The 22,114-nt window shown below is 39.3% G+C and overlaps 2 protein-coding genes across 5 annotated transcripts in view; both read left to right on the top strand.

Moving 5' to 3' along the window:
* The first annotated feature begins 279 nt into the window (after nucleotides 1–279).
* Nucleotides 280–11,564, top strand: LOC133642399 (charged multivesicular body protein 6-like). The gene is made up of 8 exons (XM_062036561.1): nucleotides 280–471; nucleotides 2,945–3,054; nucleotides 5,839–5,926; nucleotides 5,990–6,076; nucleotides 6,273–6,338; nucleotides 6,470–6,550; nucleotides 11,333–11,399; nucleotides 11,466–11,564. Exons 1-8 carry the CDS (start codon nucleotides 406–408, stop codon nucleotides 11,510–11,512), a joined length of 612 nt encoding a protein of 203 aa, XP_061892545.1. The 5' UTR covers nucleotides 280–405; the 3' UTR covers nucleotides 11,513–11,564.
* A 756-nt stretch (nucleotides 11,565–12,320) lies between these two features.
* baiap2a (BAR/IMD domain containing adaptor protein 2a) overlaps nucleotides 12,321–22,114 on the top strand; it is a 200,062-nt gene continuing 190,268 nt past the window's right edge. For all 4 annotated transcript variants that reach the window (XM_062036479.1, XM_062036481.1, XM_062036478.1 and 1 more), the window contains exon 1: nucleotides 12,321–12,533. In XM_062036479.1, the coding sequence (XP_061892463.1) occupies nucleotides 12,462–12,533 (72 nt within the window). In that variant the 5' untranslated portion in view covers nucleotides 12,321–12,461. The remainder of the gene's footprint in view (nucleotides 12,534–22,114) is intronic.

Below are 22,114 nucleotides of genomic sequence, written 5' to 3'. Positions count from 1 at the left end.
CCGGAACTCCAACGTGGTCAATATCCGAAATAAAAACAGTCGCAGAGTTTAATACTCAACAGAGAGTGTAGTTAAAACAGTTGAAATTGAACATTTAAAAATTGATATAAATCATGGTTGCTGTCGAAAGTGTTAAGTGTCGTCACTGAAACATTTAATAATATTTAAAAAAATTAATGTAGTGATTAATAACGCCAAATGGAATGAATTTGAATTGCTTTTTGCCGGTGTTTTGTTCTTCCGCGCTTGCCGTAGCAATAATAGCAATGATGACGTAACTATTAGCTGTCTTGCTTGCTTACTAGCAGTTCCGGTGCTGCGTTTTTACCATGACAAAATACCTCGAAATTAAACATATATTGTCCGCCAGGTAAACGAGGGATGTGGCGGGGATGTGTCTAAATAATGGGAAACGTGTTTGGGGGAAAGAGTCGACCCTCACGCGTCACGGAACAGGACAAGGCCGTTTTGGTGAGCTCCTAACAGGGGAAAGCCGATTAGCAGGACCGTTATAGTGGCGGTGGGGTTAGCATTAGCATTTAGCATCATTGAAAAGTTATTTTTCCAAATAATTCCACAGAACTTCAACCTGGCTATATGTGTGTATGTAACATGTTATGTTATTTTGTACCTATAAATGAATGCCACAGTAGTGAGACGCGTTCTAATGTGATTATAAGAAGTACTGTTGAGTTGCGTTGACTTTGTGTTTATTTGGAACATGCATGTATACAATATGATACATCACACATGAATGCATACAACATGATACATCACACATGAATGCATACAACATGATACATCACACATGCATGCATACAACATGATGCATCACACATGCACGCATACAACATGATGCATCACACATGCACGCATACAACATGATACATCACACATGCATGTATACAACATGATGCATCACACATGCATGCATACACCATTATGCATCACACATGCATGCATACAACATGATGCATCACACATGCATGCATACAACATGATACATCACACATGCATGCATACAACATGATACATCACACATGCATGTATACAACATGATGCATCACACATGCATGCATACAACATGATGCATCACACATGTATGCATACAACATGATGCATTACACATGCATGCATACAACATGATGCATCACACATGCACGCATACAACTTGATGCATCACACATGCATGCATACAACATGATGCATCACACATGCATGCATACAACATGACACATCACACATGCGTGCATACAACATGATACATCACACATGCATGCATACAACATGATGCATCACACATGCATGCATACAACATGATGCATCACACATGCATGCATATAACATGATGCATCACACATGCATGCACACAACATGATGCATCACACATGCATGCATACAACATGATACATCACACATGCATGCATACAACATGATACATCACACATGCATGTATACAACATGAGGCATCACACATGCATGCATACACCATGATGCATCACACATGCATGCATACAACATGATGCATACAACATGATACATCACACATGCATGCATACAACATGATACATCACACATGCATGTATACAACATGATGCATCACACATGCATGCATACAACATAATGCATCACTCATGCATGCATCACACATGCATGCATACAACATGATACATCACACATGCATGCATACAACATGATGCATCACACATGAATGCATACAACATGATAGATCACACATGCATGCATACAACATGATGCATCACACATGCATGCATACAACATGATGCATCACACATGCATGCATCACGATTTCCAGTTTCTCTATCCAACATGTTCGAAAAGGAGCAGGAAGAAGCAGAGCTTTTTTAATCCTACCCCCTTTTCCTTTACATAGCAGTTGTTGAAACGTGTGTTCACTTCCTGTTCTCAATTTATTCACAATATGCTCCATTAGTAATAACAATAAAAATAAGTAAATAATAATTGGTGAAGTAAGTTATATTTCATATGGTGAGATGAGTAAGATTATCTACAAAATGAATGGATGGATGAGATAAATTCAGAATGTTTATCATGGTTCTTCTTCTTTGTACTTTTTTTTATAAACACTTTAAGTTTGAAGAGTTTCTTGAAGTGGATCATTTTAGTACATTGTTTGATTTCTTTGCTTAATCCATTCCATAATGTAATCCCACAAACAGATATACTGAAGGTCTTAAGTGTTGCACGTGCATACAAATGTTTTAAATTACATTTTTCTCTAAGATTATATTCTTCCTCTTTTGTTGAGAAGAATTGTTGTATATTCTTGGGTAGCAGATTACAGTTTGCTTTGTGTATAATTTTAGCTGTTTCCAAATTCACTATGTCGTGGAATTTCAGTATTTTCGATTGAATAAATAAAGGGTTTGTATGTTCTCTATATCCAACATTATGTATTATTCTAACTGATCTTTTTGTGTAACACCGTTAATGAATGAAGTGTACTTTTGCAGTTATTTCCCCATATTTCTACACAATAACTCAGATATGGTAACACTAGCGAGCAGCAGAGAATATGAAGTGATTTTTGGTCTAGAACACGTTTTGCTTTATTCATTATTGATGAGTTTCTTGCTACTTTATGTTGTATATTTTTTACATGAGCTTTCCAGTTCAATTTATCATCAATCATTATACCTAGAAATTTGGTTTTATTTACTCTTTCAATTTCTATTCCATCTATTTGTGTTTGACTTTCTCTTCTACTGTTACCAAATAGCATTATTTTAGTTTTACTGAGACTCAAAGATAGTCTGTTCTTGCCAAACCATCTTTTTAATTTGTTAATTTCTTCTGTTAATTTTTGTATTAGCTTCTGTGTGTTCTCTCCTGAACTGTAGGCGATAGTTCGCCAGTTAAAGTATCGTATTCTGTCTGTGACATGTTGCGTTTTCTTTCCCAGCAACTGAAGCAGCAGAGAGATAAGCTGAAGCAGTATCAAAAGAGGATCACCCTCCATCAGGAGAAAGAACATCTTCTGGCCAAGCAGCTGCTCAAAGATGGCAGAAAAGAGTACATATTACCATTTATCATACAGGAGGAAGTATTGCCATTAAATAAAGAACCAATGTTATAGGGTAAAAAGTAGTAATATTGAAGAATTCATACCTGAATAGCTGTGTTTTATGTTTAAGATTGAAGATGATGTTACAACTTTTTATATGTAATTAGGGCTGTCAAAATTAACAAGTTAACTAATGTGATTAATCACAAAAAATGATCGATTATTCATGCAATTTACTTTGACCGTACAGGCTCATTTACCTTAACCGTTATACAGTCAAAGTAAAGTTAAAGTACCAATGATTGTCACACGCACACACACGAGGTGTGGCGAAATTATTCTCTGCATTTGACCCATCACCCTTGATCACCCCCTGGGAGGTGAGGGGAGCAGTGAGCAGCAGCGGTGGCCACGCCCGGGAATTATTTTTGGTGATTTAACCCCCAATTCCAACCCTTGATGCTGAGTGCCAAGCAGGGAGGTAATGGGTCCCATTTTTATAGTCTTTGGTATGACTCGGCCGGGGTTTGAACTCGCAACCTACCGATCTCAGGGCGGACACTCTAACCACTAGGCCACTGAGCAGTCAGTGTTGTTAGTGTAGTTAGTCCAGATATAAAGCGTAGCGCTGTTATTTTGAAGCCGGAAGTGTGTGATTGGTGTGAGAAGAGGTCTCTTGACCTGTTTTGATGACAGACCGCGAAAAAATTCCTCTCGACTTACTGCCTACCCTCTTTCATTTCTGCTGGGCTTACCATCTTACAAAACCAGTTACAGTAGCAATTTACGAATTATGTTAAACACAGAAGTGAAGCTCCACCCCTCTAAATGCAAACATGCATTTGCTCCAATGATGACGTCTTACGGCGATGGTTCTCAGACACAAATAGTCTCGTCTTGTCGGAAGAACGACTTGCCATGGCTTTGGACCTGGGCTTTCCATAATGTACCCCTTTTTGTGTCCATCGCTGCTGTCTATTTTTGTCCCGCTTGTGGCTGAACAGCAACTGAACGCAGCTAAATTTTCCCAATCTACGGAATGGCCCGAGGGTCAGGTTAGTTCATCGCGCGTCAAACAAAATTAGCACCGTTAAAAGAAGTTATAGGTAACGAGTTATCACATTAACTTTGACATCCCTGACTTTACATTGTTATATTTAATTACCTTTATATGCTTTTATGTTTTATCTATTTGATATTACAAACCCCGTTTCCATATGAGTTGGGAAATTGTGTTACATGTAAATATAAACGGAATACAATGATTTGCAAATCCTTTTCAACCCATATTCAATTGAATGCACTACAAAGACAACATATTTGATGTTCAAACTCATAAACTTTAGTTTTTTTTGCAAATAATAATCAACTTAGAATTTCATGGCTGCGACACGTGCCAAAGTAGTTGGGAAAGGGCATGTTCACCACTGTGTTACATGGCCTTTCCTTTTAACAACACTCAGTAAACGTTTGGGAACTGAGGAGACACATTTTTGAAGCTTCTCAGGTGGAATTCTTTCCCATTCTTGCTTGAAGTACAGCTTAAGTTGTTCAACAGTCCGGGGGTCTCCGTTGTGGTATTTTAGAATTCATAATGCACCACACATTTTCAATGGGAGACAGGTCTGGACTACAGGCAGGCCAGTCTAGTACCCGCACTCTTTTACTATGAAGCCACGTTGATGTAACACGTGGCTTGGCATTGTCTTGCTGAAATAAGCAGGGGCGTCCATGGTAACGTTGCTTGGATGGCAACATATGTTGCTCCAAAACCTGTATGTACCTTTCAGCATTAATGGTGCCTTCACAGATGTGTAAGTTACCCATGTCTTGGGCACTAATACACCCCCATACCATCACAGATGCTGGCTTTTCAACTTTGCGCCTATAACAATCCGGATGGTTCTTTTCCTCTTTGGTCCGGAGGACACGACGTCCACAGTTTCCAAAAACAATTTGAAATGTGGACTCGTCAGACCACAGAACACTTTTCCACTTTGTATCAGTCCATCTTAGATGAGCTCAGGCCCAGCGAAGCCGATGGCGTTTCTGGGTGTTGTTGATAAACGGTTTTCGCCTTGCATAGGAGAGTTTTAACTTGCACTTACAGATGTAGCGACCAACTGTAGTTACTGACAGTGGGTTTCTGAAGTGTTCCTGAGCCCATGTGGTGATATCCTTTACACACTGGAGTCGCTTGTTGATACAGTACAGCCTGAGGGATCGAAGGTCACGGGCTTAGCTGCTTACGTGCAGTGATTTCTCCAGATTCTCTGAAACCTTTGATGATATTACGGACCGTAGATGGTGAAATCCTTAAATTCCTTGCAATAGCTGGTTGAGAAAGATTTTTCTTAAACTGTTCAACAATTTGCTCACGCATTTGTTGACAAAGTGGTGACCCTCGCCCCATCCTTGTTTGTGAATGACTGAGCATTTCATGGAATCTACTTTTATACCCAATCATGGCACCCACCTGTTCCCAATTTGCCTGTTCACCTGTGGGATGTTCCAAATAAGTGTTTGATGTGCATTCCTCAACTTTATCAGTATTTATTGCCACCTTTCCCAACTTCTTTGTCACGTGTTGCTGGCATCAAATTCTAAAGTTAATGATTATTTGCACAAAAAAAAAGTTTATCAGTTTGAACATCAAATATGTTGTCTTTGTAGCATATTCAACTGAATATGGGTTGAAAATGGTTTGCAAATCATTGTATTCCATTTATATTTACATCTAACACAATTTCCCAACTCATATGGAAACGGGGTTTGTATATTGTGTTTTGCAGAAAGGCTCTGCTGCTACTGAAGAAGAAGCGCTATCAGGATCAGCTGCTGGACAAGACAGAAAATCAGATCTCAAACATTGAGCGAATGGTATTAAAGTTCCCATGCATTCTAAAATGAACACAAGTGAAACTACAGTATATTTATTTTTAGGTTCAAGACATCGAGTTCATGCAAATTGAGCTGAAAGTCATCGAGGGGCTGCAAGCCGGCAATGATTGTCTGAAGAGTATGCACCAGGTAGATAAATAAGTCAATATGTCACTTTGGTAAAACTGCACTCGTCAAAGCGTGTTTTAGAGCTGATGATGATACTGTAGCTTGTGTCTGCTCACCTTGTTTGGAGATTAAACGATTAGGAAGCAAAGCCTGCTGCTGCAGCTGTGCACCTCGTGCACCCTCACACAAATCTTCTTCCATTTTTTATGTGTGGCAGATCATGTCAATAGAAGATGTGGAGAGAATCCTGGACGAGACCCAGGAAGCAATTGAGTACCAAAAGGTCAATTTGATTTCCCCTACCTTAACGTATGTGCACAATAAATACCTCAGATTGTACCACTAGGGGGCTGTAATGACTTACCAACACCACCTCCGTGAAGCTGAATGAATCTGTATTTATTCCTTCTGCAGCAAATTGATGACATGTTGGCCGGAGCGTTGACGCAAGAAGACGAGGACGCTGTTTTGGCTGAACTGAAAGCCATTACTGGGGTAAGTAGAGTGAGGTGTTGACCAGCGTTCCATCTAAGGTGCGCACCTGCGCAATTGCGCACTGCTCAAGCGTCCTCTGCGCACAGCAAATATATGCCGCGCACCAAATCAAACCCATCTGAATTCTAAACAAATAAACACATTTATTCTGTGTAATTTTGCAATGCAACTTTGAGTGACAGTGACAACAAGCGGCCCTAACGGTGTTCGTCAACACCGTTCAATTGAACACCGTTCAATTACTGTAACGTCTATCGAGATGCTTCGAGGACAGGAATTAAATCGATCACTTTATTGAGCAAAACTGTTTATATTCGGCCATAACCACACCAAAAACATGAGTAAAAAACTTCTATCTCGAAAAACTAGTCATTTTCTGCCGTACAAACCAGGCCAAAACCAACTTGTCATCTGTCACCAACACGCATACCACTAAGCCACTGGTGCGTTTATGGCCACACAAAAAGTCGGACAACTCAAACACCACACAAAGTTACACTATGACTCCTCAGTCATACGTGTGCTTATTCTACTGTCATTTATTATTAATGTTAATTTATTTATCTTAATCATGGAATGCTGTTACTAGAGAAAGTTACAGGAATGCACACTTCATCCTATGCTTACATTTCATTGTGCAACATGAGGATGTTTAAGGGGAACTAAATGTGATCTTTGAAAGGGGTACAAATGATTTCCAAAGCAGGACCCCCACCCAGACATATTGTAAAATACTAATCCATAGCTTATGAAAAACAAGATTTCTTTTATTTTCATTACAAGTGGGCCAAATCACTAATATTATTAAATAATCTCATGAAAATGACTCCTCTCATTTGAGTGTTCTAATAAAAGATTGGTTTGAGACAGGTGTGCTGCTGGTATTGCCACGTGTGATGTTGCTCACATGTGCTCCACTGAATGCTCAGGGAGTTTTTGTGTTTGCTCACACACATGAACAATTAGAGGGAACATTGGTGTTGACCACTAACCTTATTTCCATTGTAGACTATCAAAGGGATGAGGAAAACCATCCCTGGAAAAAAAGGCAACAGTGGCAATTTGAGAAAAATAGTAACGAAAATTCAAAATTTGACCAAAACCATCGGCTATTAAAGTTCATGAGCCAAGGGACTGATTCTATGAAAGACTGGTGGTATTATTAAGCAGGGGTCGGCAACCTGAAATGTTGAAAGAGCCATACTGGACCAAAAATACAAAAAAGTAATCTGTCTGGAGCCGCAAAAAATTAAAAGACTTATATAAGTGTTACAATGATGGCAACACATGATGTAAGTGGCTAATGAGCTATATTAGCCTACTATCAAAATGACTATGACCATGACTGGCCAAAGGTATAGATGTGTGTGTCCAAGTTAAAGGAAACGGCAGGCTGTCTTCTTCTAATGGGAGCTGGGTAACGTTTGCTGTGGTCTGGAACAACATGGCACAATCAGAAATGCAGCCAATATTACATACAGATAATGTGTCATGAAACATGGAAAAATAAACTAAATACATAGAGGACATAAGTAAAGGAAATTAAATGAGCTCAAATATACCTACAAACGAGGCATAATGATGCAATATGTACATACAGCTAGCCTAGATAGCATGTTAGCATCGATTTGCACTGACCAAATATGCCTGATTAGCACTCCATAACAAGTCAATAATATCAACAAAGCTCACCTTTGTGCATTCACGCACAGCATAAAACGTTTGGTGGACAAAATGAGACAAAGAAGGAGTGGCATAAAACACGTCTTTCTGTGGCAGCGTCGGAGAAAGTTGTACATGTAAACAAACTGTTGATTCACAGTCCACACAACGGTGAGTTGAAAGGCCGCTTTAATTAGTAGGACAAAACGGCGCTCGCCATATACTCTCACCAGTGAAGCAAAAACACAAACATATTAAACAGTGGGCTTTCTAACAATTAGGAAGGTTTGTGTCGTGTTTGACCTCCTACAGAAACCATATTACAACAAATACTATATTTTTCACCCCATTTCCATACATTTTTGAAAAAGCTCCATGGAGCCACCAGGGCGCCGCTCAAGAGCCGCATGTGGCTCTAGAGCAGCGGGTTGCTGACCATGTATTAAAGGAAAGAAAAAAAGTACAATTAAAGAAAATGACATAACATTTTATATAAAGTTGTCATTTGAATATGTAAGAAAAATGTCCTAATTCTAAGACAGACAAAAAGTTTACAGCAAAGTTGTAAAATATATATTTTTATGTGAATTGTGTCTTTAAACACACATTCTGAGTTGCTCCGTCTTTACAAAGTGTCAATACATTTGTTAACATTTTGACTTTATTTTTTATATTAGTATGACCTTTTTCTTGTAATTTATCCTTTTTATTCCTAACATCTTCTGATTTTATTCTCAAAGGCAATTTTTTTCTCTTAATATTCTAACATAATTCCAGTAACAATACAACTTTTTTCTTGTAAAATTACAATTTATGTTCCGGTTTTATCCTGTCGTGTTACGATTTTTTCTTGTAACTGCTTGGTTCAGTCTCTTAATATTCTAACATACCGTATTTTCCGGACCATAGGGTGCACCGGACTATAAGGCATATTAAAGGAGTCATATTATTATTTTTTTTTTCTAAATGTAAAACACTTCCTTGTGGTCTACATAACATGTAATGTTGTTTTTTTGGTCAAAATGTTGCATAGATGATGTTTTACAGATCATCTTCAAGCCGTTTTCTGACAGTCGCTTCAGGATGCACCATTTTGTGGGCGGTCTTATTTACGTGGCTCACCTTCGGCGGCGTCTTCTCCCCGTCATCTTTGTTGTAGCGGTGTAGCGTGCAAGGACGGGAGTGGAAGAAGTGTGAAAAGATGGAGCTAATTGTTTTAATGACATTCAGACTTTACTTCAATCAATAACGGAGCAGCATCTCCTCATCCGTGGCTCAATAATGCAACAACAACTCCGGAAATGAGTCCCGTGAAAAAACGTCCGACCGGAACTCTCTAATAACTAAAGTTCCGTGGATGAATTTTGTAAACCCACTACAGTTTTTAGCGCTTTGATAGCTAGTCTACTGACAGATGTAAGTAAGAACTTTACGCTACTTTATATTCGAAATGGCAACAGCGGAATATGTTTGCCACATAAGAAGGTAGAGAAAAAGAAGAAGCTTATGACTACGGTGTCGGCACAGACTACAATGGCGGAAACGCACACAGTTTCAGGACTTATGCAGATCCCAAATACACATCAGCAGGTACCAGAAGGTAAGAAAAGTTGGTTTTGCATAATATTGTGAAACAAAACGCCAGGTAATATGTCTGCTAATAGGTGCCATTTTGCGGTCCTTTTACACACACTATAATAATACTCGTATGTTTAATGCGCCGACAATTCATCAAGCAGTGCGACTTCATAGCTGACCGAAATCGTACTAAAAACATTTTGACAGATTTTTGAGCGTCGTGTGTAAAGTTCTATATTCTCAATGGAACATTTAAAGTTTTGGTGTTGTTTACTGGAATCATCTTGCAGTACACATATCTCTTATGTATGACTGCCATCTACTGGTCACACTTATCATTACACCATGTACCAAATAAAATTGCTTCGAGGTCGGTAAGCAAAACCAGAATTATGCCCATACTTGCCAACCTTGAGACCTCCAATATCGGGAGTTGGGGGGTATGGGGTGTGCGGGGGGGGGGGGGGGGGGGGGGGTTAATTACAGCTAGAATTCACCAACTCGAGTATTTCATATATATGTCATATATATATATATATATATATATATATATATATATATATATATATATATATATATATATATATATATATATATATATATATGTATGAAATACTTGACTTTCAGTGAATTCTAGCTATATATATATATATATTTATTTTATTTACATAGAAAAAAAAAAAATACTTGAATTTCAGTGTTCCGGTGGCTATCCATTAGATGGCAGTATTGTCCTGTTTAACTTCTCCGTTCATTGGGCAGGCAAGCTGTTTATATTGTGGGAAAGCGGACGTGAGAACAGGCTGTCCTCACTCAGTCTCAGGTCTGCATTGAGCTGGAGGGGGCGTGGCCTCCAGCTCCGGCTGAATACCGGGAGTTTGTCGGGAGAAAATCTCTGCCGGGAGGTTGTCGGGAGAGGCGCTGAATACCGGGATTCTCCCGCTAAAAACGGGAGGGTTGGCAAGTATGATTATGCCGCACATTAGGCACACCGGGTTATAAGGCGCACTGTCGATTTTTGAGAAAATGAAAGGATTTTAAGTGCGCCTTCTAGTCCGAAAAATACGGTAATTCCTGTAACAATACAACTTTTTTTTTAGGTGAAATTACAATTTGTTGTAATGTTGCCATTTTGTTCTTGGCATGTAACTGCTTTTTTTCCCTCGTAATATTCCAACTTTGTTCTTGTAATGTTACTTTTTTGTCATACTATTACAACTCTATTCTCATAACATTGCACGTTTTATTGCTGTAATATTATGACTTCTCTTAATTTAAGGACTTTACTCCAGTAATATAAATACCTCATTCTGGAAGCGTAAGACAACATTTATATTATCCTAATAGTGCTTGATATGTTTGAGTGCGTGTCTAATAGTGCAGCTGAACAAGTCAGACTGTGCGGATGTGCAAATAACAGTGTTTGCCGTACAATACGACGACGACAACATGCTATTATTGCCTCTCAGTGTCTTGAGTTTGACGTGGCTCGTGGCGCTAAAACTGATTTGCATATGTTTTTGTTTCCCCGTCTTGACATAGGGAGAAGACGTGGCGCTTCCGGATGTTCCGACAGAACCGATCACCGAGGCGGCGGGTACACGACCAGGTAGCGGTGCTGTCATTGAGTCATTCAGTAATGGATACCTGATTATCTATCCTGTTTTTATTGCAGAGAGAAGAAGGGCGAAGAACACAGAGCGGGAGATGTTATCAGCATAACATTTGACCACATACTTTCTGTATTTAAATCCTGAATTAAACAATTTTGTTCAGAATACTTTGTGTAAATTCCTTTGTACACAAGGGGGCGTTCTTTGCTACTTTTTTCCTGATGATAATTAAATTAATCCTTTTTATAAGCTAGGAATGATGTGTATATTCACTGCACATTATTACATGTGGTACAGTAACACTATGTATGTTTGGACAGGGTCAAAAAATACCCTCTTATACAATTATAAATCTTGCACAGTCTTTAATTAGCATATGCAATTTTTTAAATGCATTTATACACGTTAAGTAAATTGATTTTCACAACATGCTGCAACAGTTTCACTAAGAAGCTTCAACAGTGTTTTTTTTTTTCAAGTTAAAAAACCCCTCTTTTTATAAAAGCAACGTGTTTTTTTGTCCTTTATGCAACAAAGAAAGCAGCATGAAACGTTGATGTTATACGTGCAAACCTCCCTGAATATTAAATAACTGTAATGTAATGTAGTTGAAAGAGTGGGGAAAAAACAAACGTGTGGGCGGCCTGCAAATGTACGCTTTGGACTGAAGGATGCCGCGTTTGGAAGCTGTGGGAAATATTTAATTCTGCTTCAAATCACAGAGAACGTGATGATCGGATTGATAAAAAATGTATTTAAATGAGTAAAATATACTAAAGAAGACACGTTAATTTTTTCCGTGTTTGATCGGGTGGGAGGCGTATGTCTAATGTGGTTAAGACTAGAAAAAACGAGCTTTCCAAGTGTTCATGAAGGTATCCAAGGCTATCAGCTGTAAGCAGTCGAGGAAGGTGAGTTCAGTTGCAGTAGGATTTCGGACCTGCAACGTCGTACCACCATTTACTTCCTATTCTCTTCAAGCAGTGCCCATTTAACAACTTTTATTCCTATTTCCATTTTTTTTTTACACGGATAAACGTTTGGGGGATAGATCTTTTATGGTCCTGGCCGAAGACTCCACGATGTCTCGCACGGACGAGGTTCACCGATTGACGGAAAATGTCTACAAGGTAAGGTGCTTCTAATGAATAAAGTTTGGTGGCGTAGATACTTTTTGACTTAAAGCAGACGTTTGCGCGTCGAACGTTAGCAAATGTATATAAAAAACAACGTGTTTTGACTAATGTAGCTAATAAAAAGTGTTTCGACTATCCTGCAATGCGTTCATTGATCTCCTGGGTTACGAGCATGACTTGAATGGAGCTCCATTTGATGATTAAGACCCTATTTCCAATCTCAATCCACTTAGCCTGTTCCCACCTGTCCATGTGCACTACACCTGACACTGCTTGTTCTCTCTTGGATTTAAGGTGTGCGCCAATGTGCACAAATGACAGACATTCCAGGAGTTAGTGAGTGTTGGACTCTCGGTGAAGGCTGGGCCTGATCCTCCCCTTCTCTGTTGCAACAAGTAAACAATTGCCCTTAAGCAATTCCAACATTCAAACCAGTTCTGCATAAAGGAGAAAGGAGAAAGAGTAACAAAAGCATATTTTTGTAGCGTACTCAACATGTACACTCATATGTGGCTTTAAACTCACCTCTCGACCCTTTTATTGAGCAGAAAAGGCTCAAAGGTTTACATACACTTGTAAAGAACATAATGTCATGGCTGTCTTGAGTTTCCTATCATTTCTACAACTCTTATTTTTTTGTGATAGAGTGATTGGAGCACATACTTGTTGGTCACAAAAAACATTCATGAAGTTTGGTTCTTTTATGAATTTATTATGGGTCTACTGAAAATGTGACCAAATCTGCTGGGTCAAAAGTATACATACAGCAATGTTAATATTTGCTTACATGTCCCTTGGCAAGTTTCACTGCAATAAGGCACTTTTGGTAGCCATCCACAAGCTTCTGGTTGAATTTCTGACCACTCTTGACAAAATTGGTGCAGTTCAGCTAAATTTGTTGGTTTTCTGACATGGACTTGTTTCTTCAGCATTGTCCACACGTTTAAGTCAGGACTTTGGGAAGGCCATTCTAAAAACCTTCATTCTAGCCTGATTTAGCCATTCCTTTACCACTTTTGACGTGTGTTTGGGGGTCATTGCCCAAGACCCAACCTCCGGGCTGATGATTTTAGGTTGTCCTGAAGAATTTGGAGGTAATCTTCCTTTTCCATTTTCCCATTTACTCTCCGCAAAGCACCAGTTCCATTGGCAGCAAAACAGGCCCAGAGGATAATACCACCACCACCCATACTTGCCAACCCTACCGATTTTTCCGGGAGACTCCCGAATTTCAGTGCCCCTCCCGAAAATCTCCCGGGGCAACCATTCTCTCAAATTTTTCCCAATTTCCACCCGGACAACAATATTGGGGGCGTGCCTTAAAGGCACTGCCTATAGTGTCCTCTCTCACCTGAAAAGGAGACTATTATATATGTCTCCGTTATCCATAGGTCATACTTGCCAACCTTGAGACCTCCAATATCGGGAGGTGGGGGGTAGGGGGTGGGGGGGTGGTTGGGGGCGTGGTTATTTACAGCTACAATTCACCAACTCGAGTATTTCACATATATATATATATATATATATAGCTAGAATTCACTGAAAGTCAAGTATTTCATATATATATATATATATATATATATATATATATATATATATATATATATATATATATATATATATATATATATATATATTTTAAATTTTATTTACATAGAAAAAAAATACTTGAATTTCAGTGTTCCGGTGGCTATCCATTAGATGGCAGTAGTGTCCTGTTTAACTTCTCCGTTCATGATGAGTATATCATTTCGGCCACTGTGTTCAATGGAGAAGTCTGTTCTACATATTTACAGGCAACATACACCTTCCCCTTCGAACTGTCCCGGATGAACTGAAATTCTTGTTTCCATTCGTTTTGGAACTTGCAAGCGTATTTCTTCATCTTGCTCGTCGACGGCGTCGCCATGTCTGTAATTTCCTCGTTCTTTTGCTTCATCTCCTTGTTGTGTGCGCAGTTGTGCACTCTACTCTCTAAAAGCCCTAGATGTTATGACGTCATTGGGCAGGCAAGCTGTTTATATTGTGGGAAAGCGGACGTGAGAACAGGATGTCCACACTCAGTCCCAGGTCCGCATTGAGCCGGAGGGGGCGTGGCCTCCAGCTCCGGCTGAATACCGGGAGTTTGTCGGGAGAAAATCTCTGCCGGGAGGTTGTCGGGAGAGGTGCTGACTACCGGGATTCTCCCGCTAAAAACGGGAGGGTTGGCAAGTGTGCCATAGGTTTATCTATAACACATAAAGTAGGCAGGCACGGAGCTATTTCTCAGCGTGTTTATTCCAGCCGGCACATTAATACACTGTAACACAACATCCGGATTCCCATCATGCATTGCTTCAAAACTACGGCAAGTAGTAATGTCCAAAAACATAACAGAGACGAAGCAGAAGAACGAAGAAGAGACGTGGCGACGACAAGTAAGAAGAAGAAGTACGCTTGCAAGTTCCAAAATGATTGGAAAAAATAATTTCAGTTAATCCAGGACAGCTCCAAGGGGAAGGTGTATGCTGCCTGCACATTTTGTAGATCAGACTTCTCCATTGAACACGGTGGCCAAACGGATATACTCATTCATGAACGGATTATTTATATATATATATATATATATATATATATATATATATATATATATATATATATATATATATATATATATATATATATATATATATATATATATATATATATAGATGTATACACTACCATTCAAAAGCTTGGGGTCACCCAAACAATTTTGTGGAATAGCCTTCATTTCTAAGAACAAGAATAGACTGTCGAGTTTCAGATGAAAGTTCTCTTTTTCTGGCCATTTTGAGCATTTAATTGACCCCACAAATGTGATGCTCCAGAAACTCAATCTGCTCAAAGGAAGGTCAGTTTTGTAGCTTCTGTAACGAGCTAAACTGTTTTCAGATGTGTGAACATGATTGCACAAGGGTTTTCTAATCATCAATTGGCCTTCAGAGCCAATGAGCAAACACATTGTACCATTAGAACACTGGAGTGATAATTGTTGGAAATGGGCCTCTATACACCTATGTAGATATTGCACCAAAAACCAGACATTTGCAGCTAGAATAGTCATTTACCACATTAGCAATGCATAGAGTGTATTTCTTTAAAGTTAAGACTAATTTAAAGTTATCTTCATTGAAAAGTACAGTGCTTTTCCTTCAAAAATAAGGACATTTCAATGTGACCCCAAACTTTTGAACGGTAGTGTGTATATATATATATATCCCGAATTCAGAGGTCTCAAGGTTGGCAAGTATCCACCACCATGCTTGACGGTAGGAATTGGTGTTCCTGGGATTAAAGGCTTCACCTTTTCACTACCTAAAATCATCAGCCCGGAGGTTGGGTCTTGGGCGCAGTTGGGTGTTCCAACAGGACAATGACCCCAAACACACATCAAAAGTGGTAAAGGAATGGCTAAATCAGGCTAGAATTAAGGTTTTTAGAATGGCCTTCCCAAAGTCCTGACTTAAACTTGTGGACAATGCTGAAGAAACCCATGTCAGAGAACCAACACATTTAGCTGAACTGCACCAATTTTGTCAAGCGAATGGTCAAAAATTCAACCAGAAGCTTGTGGATGGCTACCAAAAGTGCCTTATTGCAGTGAAACTTGCCAAGGGACATGTAAGCAAATATTAACATTGCTGTATGTATACTTTTGACCCAGCAGATTTGGTCACATGTTCAGTAGACCCATAATAAATTCATAAAAGAACCAAACTTCATGAATGTTTTTTTGTGACCAACAAGTATGTGCTCCAATCACTCTATCACAAAAAAAAATAAAAGAGTTGTAGAAATTATTGGAAACTCAAGACAGCCATGACATTATGTTCTTTACAAGTGTATGTAAACTTTGGACCACAACTGTACATCTCCCAAAATGATGCAGTGCACTTCTACTGAATCCACAATAACAAACCACACAAATATTAGCAAATTTGAGCATTTTCTTCCAATGTGTCGTTGATGGGTTGAGTTCTTTCTTGCCCTGATGTGGGCTCTGAACCAAGGATGTCTTTGTGGCTTGTGCAGCCCTTTGAGACACTCGTGATTTAGGGCTATATAAGAAAACATTGATTGATTGATATGTGCCCATTCAACACAGAAAGTTGTTTTTAAAAAGTATACATACAATAGTCATTTTGTTGTGCAGTTGTTCAACTAAAGGCCAAATTGTTCATAATATACCCCAAAATAAGCTTTATTTGTTGAAAGTGTTGAACAGACATCGTAGTCTTTGGGGCGGTATAGCTCGGTTGATAGAGTGGCCGTGCCAGCAACTTGAGGGCTCCAGGTTCGATCCCCGCTTCCGCCATCCTAGTCACTGCCGTTGTGTCCTTGGGCAAGACACTTTACCCCCCTGCTCCCAGTGCCACCCACACTGGTTTCAATGTAACTTAGATATTGGGTTTCACTATGTAAAAGCGCTTTGAGTCACTGGAGAAAAGCGCTATATAAATATAATTCACTTCACTAATTCACTAGTCTCCAATTCATAATACAGGCCTCGAATTTCAACTTTTTAAGGTCAAGGCAAGTGTTGCGTTAATGGAGGGCTTATATTTTAGGGCACCAAGGCAAGTTGGAAGGGCACCAAGGCAAATATAACTGGTTTTTTGTATTCATTATTAATATAAACTTGTCAGCTTTTTGTCATTTCATGATGCCTTTATCGCTATTTTTACATTTTGGTAGAGGGAGGTATGTTTATATTTTATTAATCTTTTTTTAAAGTTATGTAGATGCTGTATCAGGACAGATCCACTAAGACAGTGGTCCCCAACCTTTTTGTAGCTGCGGACCGGTCAACGCTTGAACATTTGTCCCACGGACCGGTGGGGGCGGGGGGAGTGTATTTAAAATAAAATAAAATAAAATAAAAACTTTTTTTTTTTTCCATAAAGAAATACAATCATGTGGGCTTACGGACTGTATACCTGCAGACTGTATTGATCTATATTGATATATAATGTATATATTGTGTTTTTTATGTTGATTTAATAAAAAATAAAAAAATAAAAAAAATATTTTTTTTATTTTCTTGTGCGGCCCGGTGGTTGGGGACCACTGCACTAAGAGTTTGAGCAGAAATATGTCGTATAGGAATGAACTACCGTATTTTTCGGACTATAAGTCGCAGTTTTTTTCATAGTTTGGCTCCTGTGCGACTTATATATGTTTTTTTCCTTTTTTACTATGCATTTTCGGCGGGTGCGACTTACACTCTGGTGCGACTTATACTCCGAAAAATACGGTATACGCAATAAAACATAAACACAATGCTGCGTCACATGAATGTTTTTTGAAGTAATACTTTTGTGACATGAAAAAAACACAAGTAATGTAAAAAAACCTTGCGCTTACTTTTTGATATTTTTCTTAAAGTATGTCATCGTCTATTGCCGATCATTCCTTTTTAATGTCGATCACAAAAGCCGATCCCCTCCGGCTGATACTTGATGTATTTTTGGTGCCTGGACTGACAGAGGCGTCTTTGGCTAACCGTATCTCCATACCCAAGTTAAAATCTGTCACTTTCATTGCGGAAAATCAAATGCATTTAGGTATCATTATCAAGTTACAGTATCGCTGAGGGATGAGGCTACACCTTCACACCGAGTAAGAGCACGCTAGGAGCAGAGATAGGGAATAATTACCTGGACACACGAGGACTTTGAGGGCAAAACCAACGGATTTAAAAGAGTAATAGGTAACGGTTTTTGCTTTTGTTAGTCATTGTGTACTATTGACTTTGTTTTGCTCAAACAATTGTATGTTATAAAACAGAAGAAGGGACTAAAGTTGAAATATTGTGTTGATATTGTTAAAATGTCAACAACACCCAGCATAAATACTTTAAATAATTTGCAATCAAAACACGTGACTGGTATTATCGGCCAATGTCACTCATGGATGATTGATATCAGAATCAGAAATGTAAAACCCTTTTTTTTTTTATCATTTTCAATGTAATTTCCTGTCATTTTACATTACAATACATAGTCCATTATTACATTATGACTTTTAGGCTTTGACTGGGATTACAATGTGGTATACAGTAAAAATTGGTTGTGGACGTAACTGCGAGAAATTAATTTCCGCTAAGTAGGAATCATTCATTATAAACTGAATATGTTCATAGCTGGAGCCTAAAAAAACATGTTTACCACCTTTCTAAATACATTTTAAGAACCCTCTACACATGAAATAACAACCTTTAATCATTAATTCCAAGGATCACATTTTAAAAATGTTTTTTTTAGGCCATCTTCATCTTTCTTGTTGGGTGTCTGTCTAAATTATATTCCAGCAGCCATGGGGCACTTTCGTATCCTGCAAGAAAAAAGGTTTTAATATAATGTTTATGCCAAATATTATACTTCAAGAATCAGTTTGAATCGAGAATCCCGGTAAATCTATTCTGAATCAAATTGTCACGCCAATAATCAGAATTGTGTTAGATTCCCATCGCTACATACACTATATTGCCAAAAGTATTTGGCCACCCATCCACAGGTGTATAAAATCAAGCACTTAGGCATGGAGACTGTTTCTACAAACATTTGTGAAAGAATGGGACGCTTTCAGTGATTTCCAGCGTGGAACTGTCATAGGACGCCACCTGTGCAACAAATCCAGTGGTGAAATTTCCTCGCTCCTAAATATTCCAAAGTCAACTGTCGGTTTGTTTATAAGAAAATGGAAGTGTTTGGGAACAACAGCAACTCAGCCACCAAGTGGTAGGCCACGTAAACTGACAAAGAGGAGTCAGCGGATGTTGAAGCGCATAGTGCAAAGAGAGCGCCGACTTTCTGCACAGTCAGTTGCTACAGAGCTCCAAACTCCATGTGACCTTCCAATTAGCCCACGTACAGTACGCAGAGAGCTTCATAAAATGGGTTTCCATGGCCGAGCAGCTGCATCTAAGCCATGCATCACCAAGTCCAATGCAAAGCGTGGGATGCGGTGGTGTAAAGCACATCGCCACTGGACTCTAGAGCAGTGGAGACGCGTTTAATGGTGTGATGAATCACGCTTTTCCATCTGGCAATCTGATGGACCAGTCTGGGTTTGGAGGTTGCCAGGAGAACGCTACTTTTCAGACTGCATTGTGCCGAGTGTGACATTTGGTGGAGGAGGAATTATGGTGTGGGGTTGTTTTTCAGGTGTTGGATTTGGCCCCTTAGTTCCAGTGAAAGGAACTTTGAATGCTCCCAGGATACCAAAACATTTTGGACAATTCCATGCTCCCGACCTTGTGGGAACAGTTTGGAACGGGCCCCTTCCTCTTCCAACATGACTGTGCACCAGTGCACAAAACAAGGTCCATAAAGACATGGATGCCAAGAGTCTGGTGTGGATGAACTTGACTGGCCTGCACAGAGTCCTGACCTGAACCCGATAGAACACATTTGGGATGAATTAGAACGGAGTCAGTGTGTGACCTCACCAATGCGCTTTTGGAAGAATGGTGGAAAATCACCATAAACACACTCCGCAACCTTGTGGACAGCCTTCCCAGAAGAGTTGAAGCTGTAATAGCCGCAAAAGGTGGACCGACATCATATTGAACCCTATGGGTTAGGAATGGGATGGCACTTCATGTTCATATGTGAGTCAAGGCAGGTGGCCAAATACTTTCGGCACTATAGTGTATATATTATATGGTAGTCATTTGTGTCATTTTTTTGAGGGTAGGGGCTCCATATCATGGATGAGTATTACGTTTCCAGCTGTACTTCCCCTAACTAAACTAATACGTCCAAGAGTGTATCTTCCCATTGCCCTTCAGGGAGTAGACATGTTTGAGAAAAGAGGTCAGATCAGCTGATTGATGGATACTTGGTTCTTTTTTTTTTTTCCGAGGCAATGAGGGAAGTCTGGTGTTTATTTCCATCTTCTGAATTGATGAAATAGCCCAAAGCGTGTCCGTCAGTTTGATGACTTTAATTCATTCTAAGGTGGATTTCTTGTGATTATTGACGATACATTGTAGAATACAGTCCAACGTTGAGGGTGAAGGTTGCATACGCTGTGTTCCACATGTCACACAGCCTTTTGACAGCTGCAGAGACGACGGGGAGCTGACCCAGTGACATTTAAAGTCTTGACGTGTTTGCACTGAAAAGGCACTTTATTAATATTTGAATACAAGGACTTAGCTAGACTAAGTTTTTAGGGATCTTGCAGCTCTTTAATGAATGCATTTCCATCTAGAGTACCTAGTAGGAACTACTAGCTACAATCAAGCCTATGGGAGCTGTTAAATTCTGCCCATAGAGCCCCTAAAAAAACAATGTTTAATTACGCTTCAAATAAAATGAAACCAATTGTTCATGGTAATGAGCCAGTCAATTTTGGATTGTTTGCTAATATCTCAACCTTTCAGTCTTTTGATCAAGTTTGCTACTCCGACGTAGAACAAAGAAAAATACAACTAAACTAAGAATCAACAGAAGAAAATTGATTTTCAGTTCTAATCATAATGTGCATCTTGAAAACTCTTTTGTCAAGAGGAGTGGTCAAAAATTCAAGCAGAAGCTTGTGGATGGCAACCAAAAGTGCCTTATTGCAGTGAAACTTGCCAAGGGACATGTAAGCAAATATTAACATTGCTGTATGTATACTTTTGACCCAGCAGATTTGCTCACATTTTCAGTAGACCCATAATACAAACCCCGTTTCCATATGAGTTGGGAAATTGTGTTAGATGTAAATATAAACGGAATACAATGATTTGCAAATCATTTTCAACCCATATTCAATTGAATGCACTACAAAGACAAGATATTTGATGTTCAAACTCATAAACTTATTTTTTTTTTTTTGCAAATAATAATTAACTTAGAATTTCATGGCTGCAACACGTGACAAAGAAGTTGGGAAAGGGCATGTTCACCACTGTGTTACATGGCCTTTCCTTTTAACAACACTCAGTAAACATTTGGGAACTGAGGAGACACATTTTTTCAGCTTCTCAGGGGGAATTCTTTCCCATTCTTGCTTGATGTACAGCTTAAGTTGTTCAACAGTCCGGGGGTCTCTGTTGTGGTATTTTAGGCTTCATAATGCGCCACACATTTTCAATGGGAGACAGGTCTGGACTACAGGCAGGCAAGTCTAGTACCTGCACTCTTTTACTATGACGCCACGTTGATGTAACACGTGGCTTGGCATTGTCTTGCTGAAATAAGCAGGGGCGTCCATGGTAACGTTGCTTGGATGGCAACATATGTTGCTCCAAAACCTGTATGTACCTTTCAGCATTAATGGCGCCTCCACAGATGTGTAAGTTACCCATGTCTTGGGCACTAATACACCCCCATACCATCACAGATGCTGGCTTTTCAACTTTGCGCCTGTAACAATCCGGATGGTTCTTTTCTTCTTTGGTCCGGAGGACACGACGTCCACAGTTTCCAAAAACAATTTGAAATGTGGACTCGTCAGACCACAGAACACTTTTCCACTTTGTATCAGTCCATCTTAGATGAGCTCAGGCCCAGCAAAGCCGACGGCGTTTCTGGGTGTTGTTGATAAACGGTGTTCGCCTT

This window comes from Entelurus aequoreus, linkage group LG25 (genome assembly GCF_033978785.1).
Source record: "Entelurus aequoreus isolate RoL-2023_Sb linkage group LG25, RoL_Eaeq_v1.1, whole genome shotgun sequence".
Taxonomy (NCBI): domain Eukaryota; kingdom Metazoa; phylum Chordata; class Actinopteri; order Syngnathiformes; family Syngnathidae; genus Entelurus; species Entelurus aequoreus.
Note: the sequence above shows the minus strand (reverse complement) of the source record. Positions and strands in the feature narration are given on the sequence as shown.

What these genes read in the sequence shown, in the direction of transcription:
- LOC133642399 (XM_062036561.1), top strand. Translation starts at nt 406, where the DNA reads ATGGGAAACGTGTTTGGGGGAAAGAGTCGACCCTCACGCGTCACGGAA. An exon ending in TCTCAAACATTGAGCGAATG is followed by an intron (nt 5,927 to 5,989) that starts GTATTAAAGTTC and finishes ATTTATTTTTAG; the next exon opens with GTTCAAGACATCGAGTTCAT. An exon ending in AACTGAAAGCCATTACTGGG is followed by an intron (nt 6,551 to 11,332) that starts GTAAGTAGAGTG and finishes GTCTTGACATAG; the next exon opens with GGAGAAGACGTGGCGCTTCC.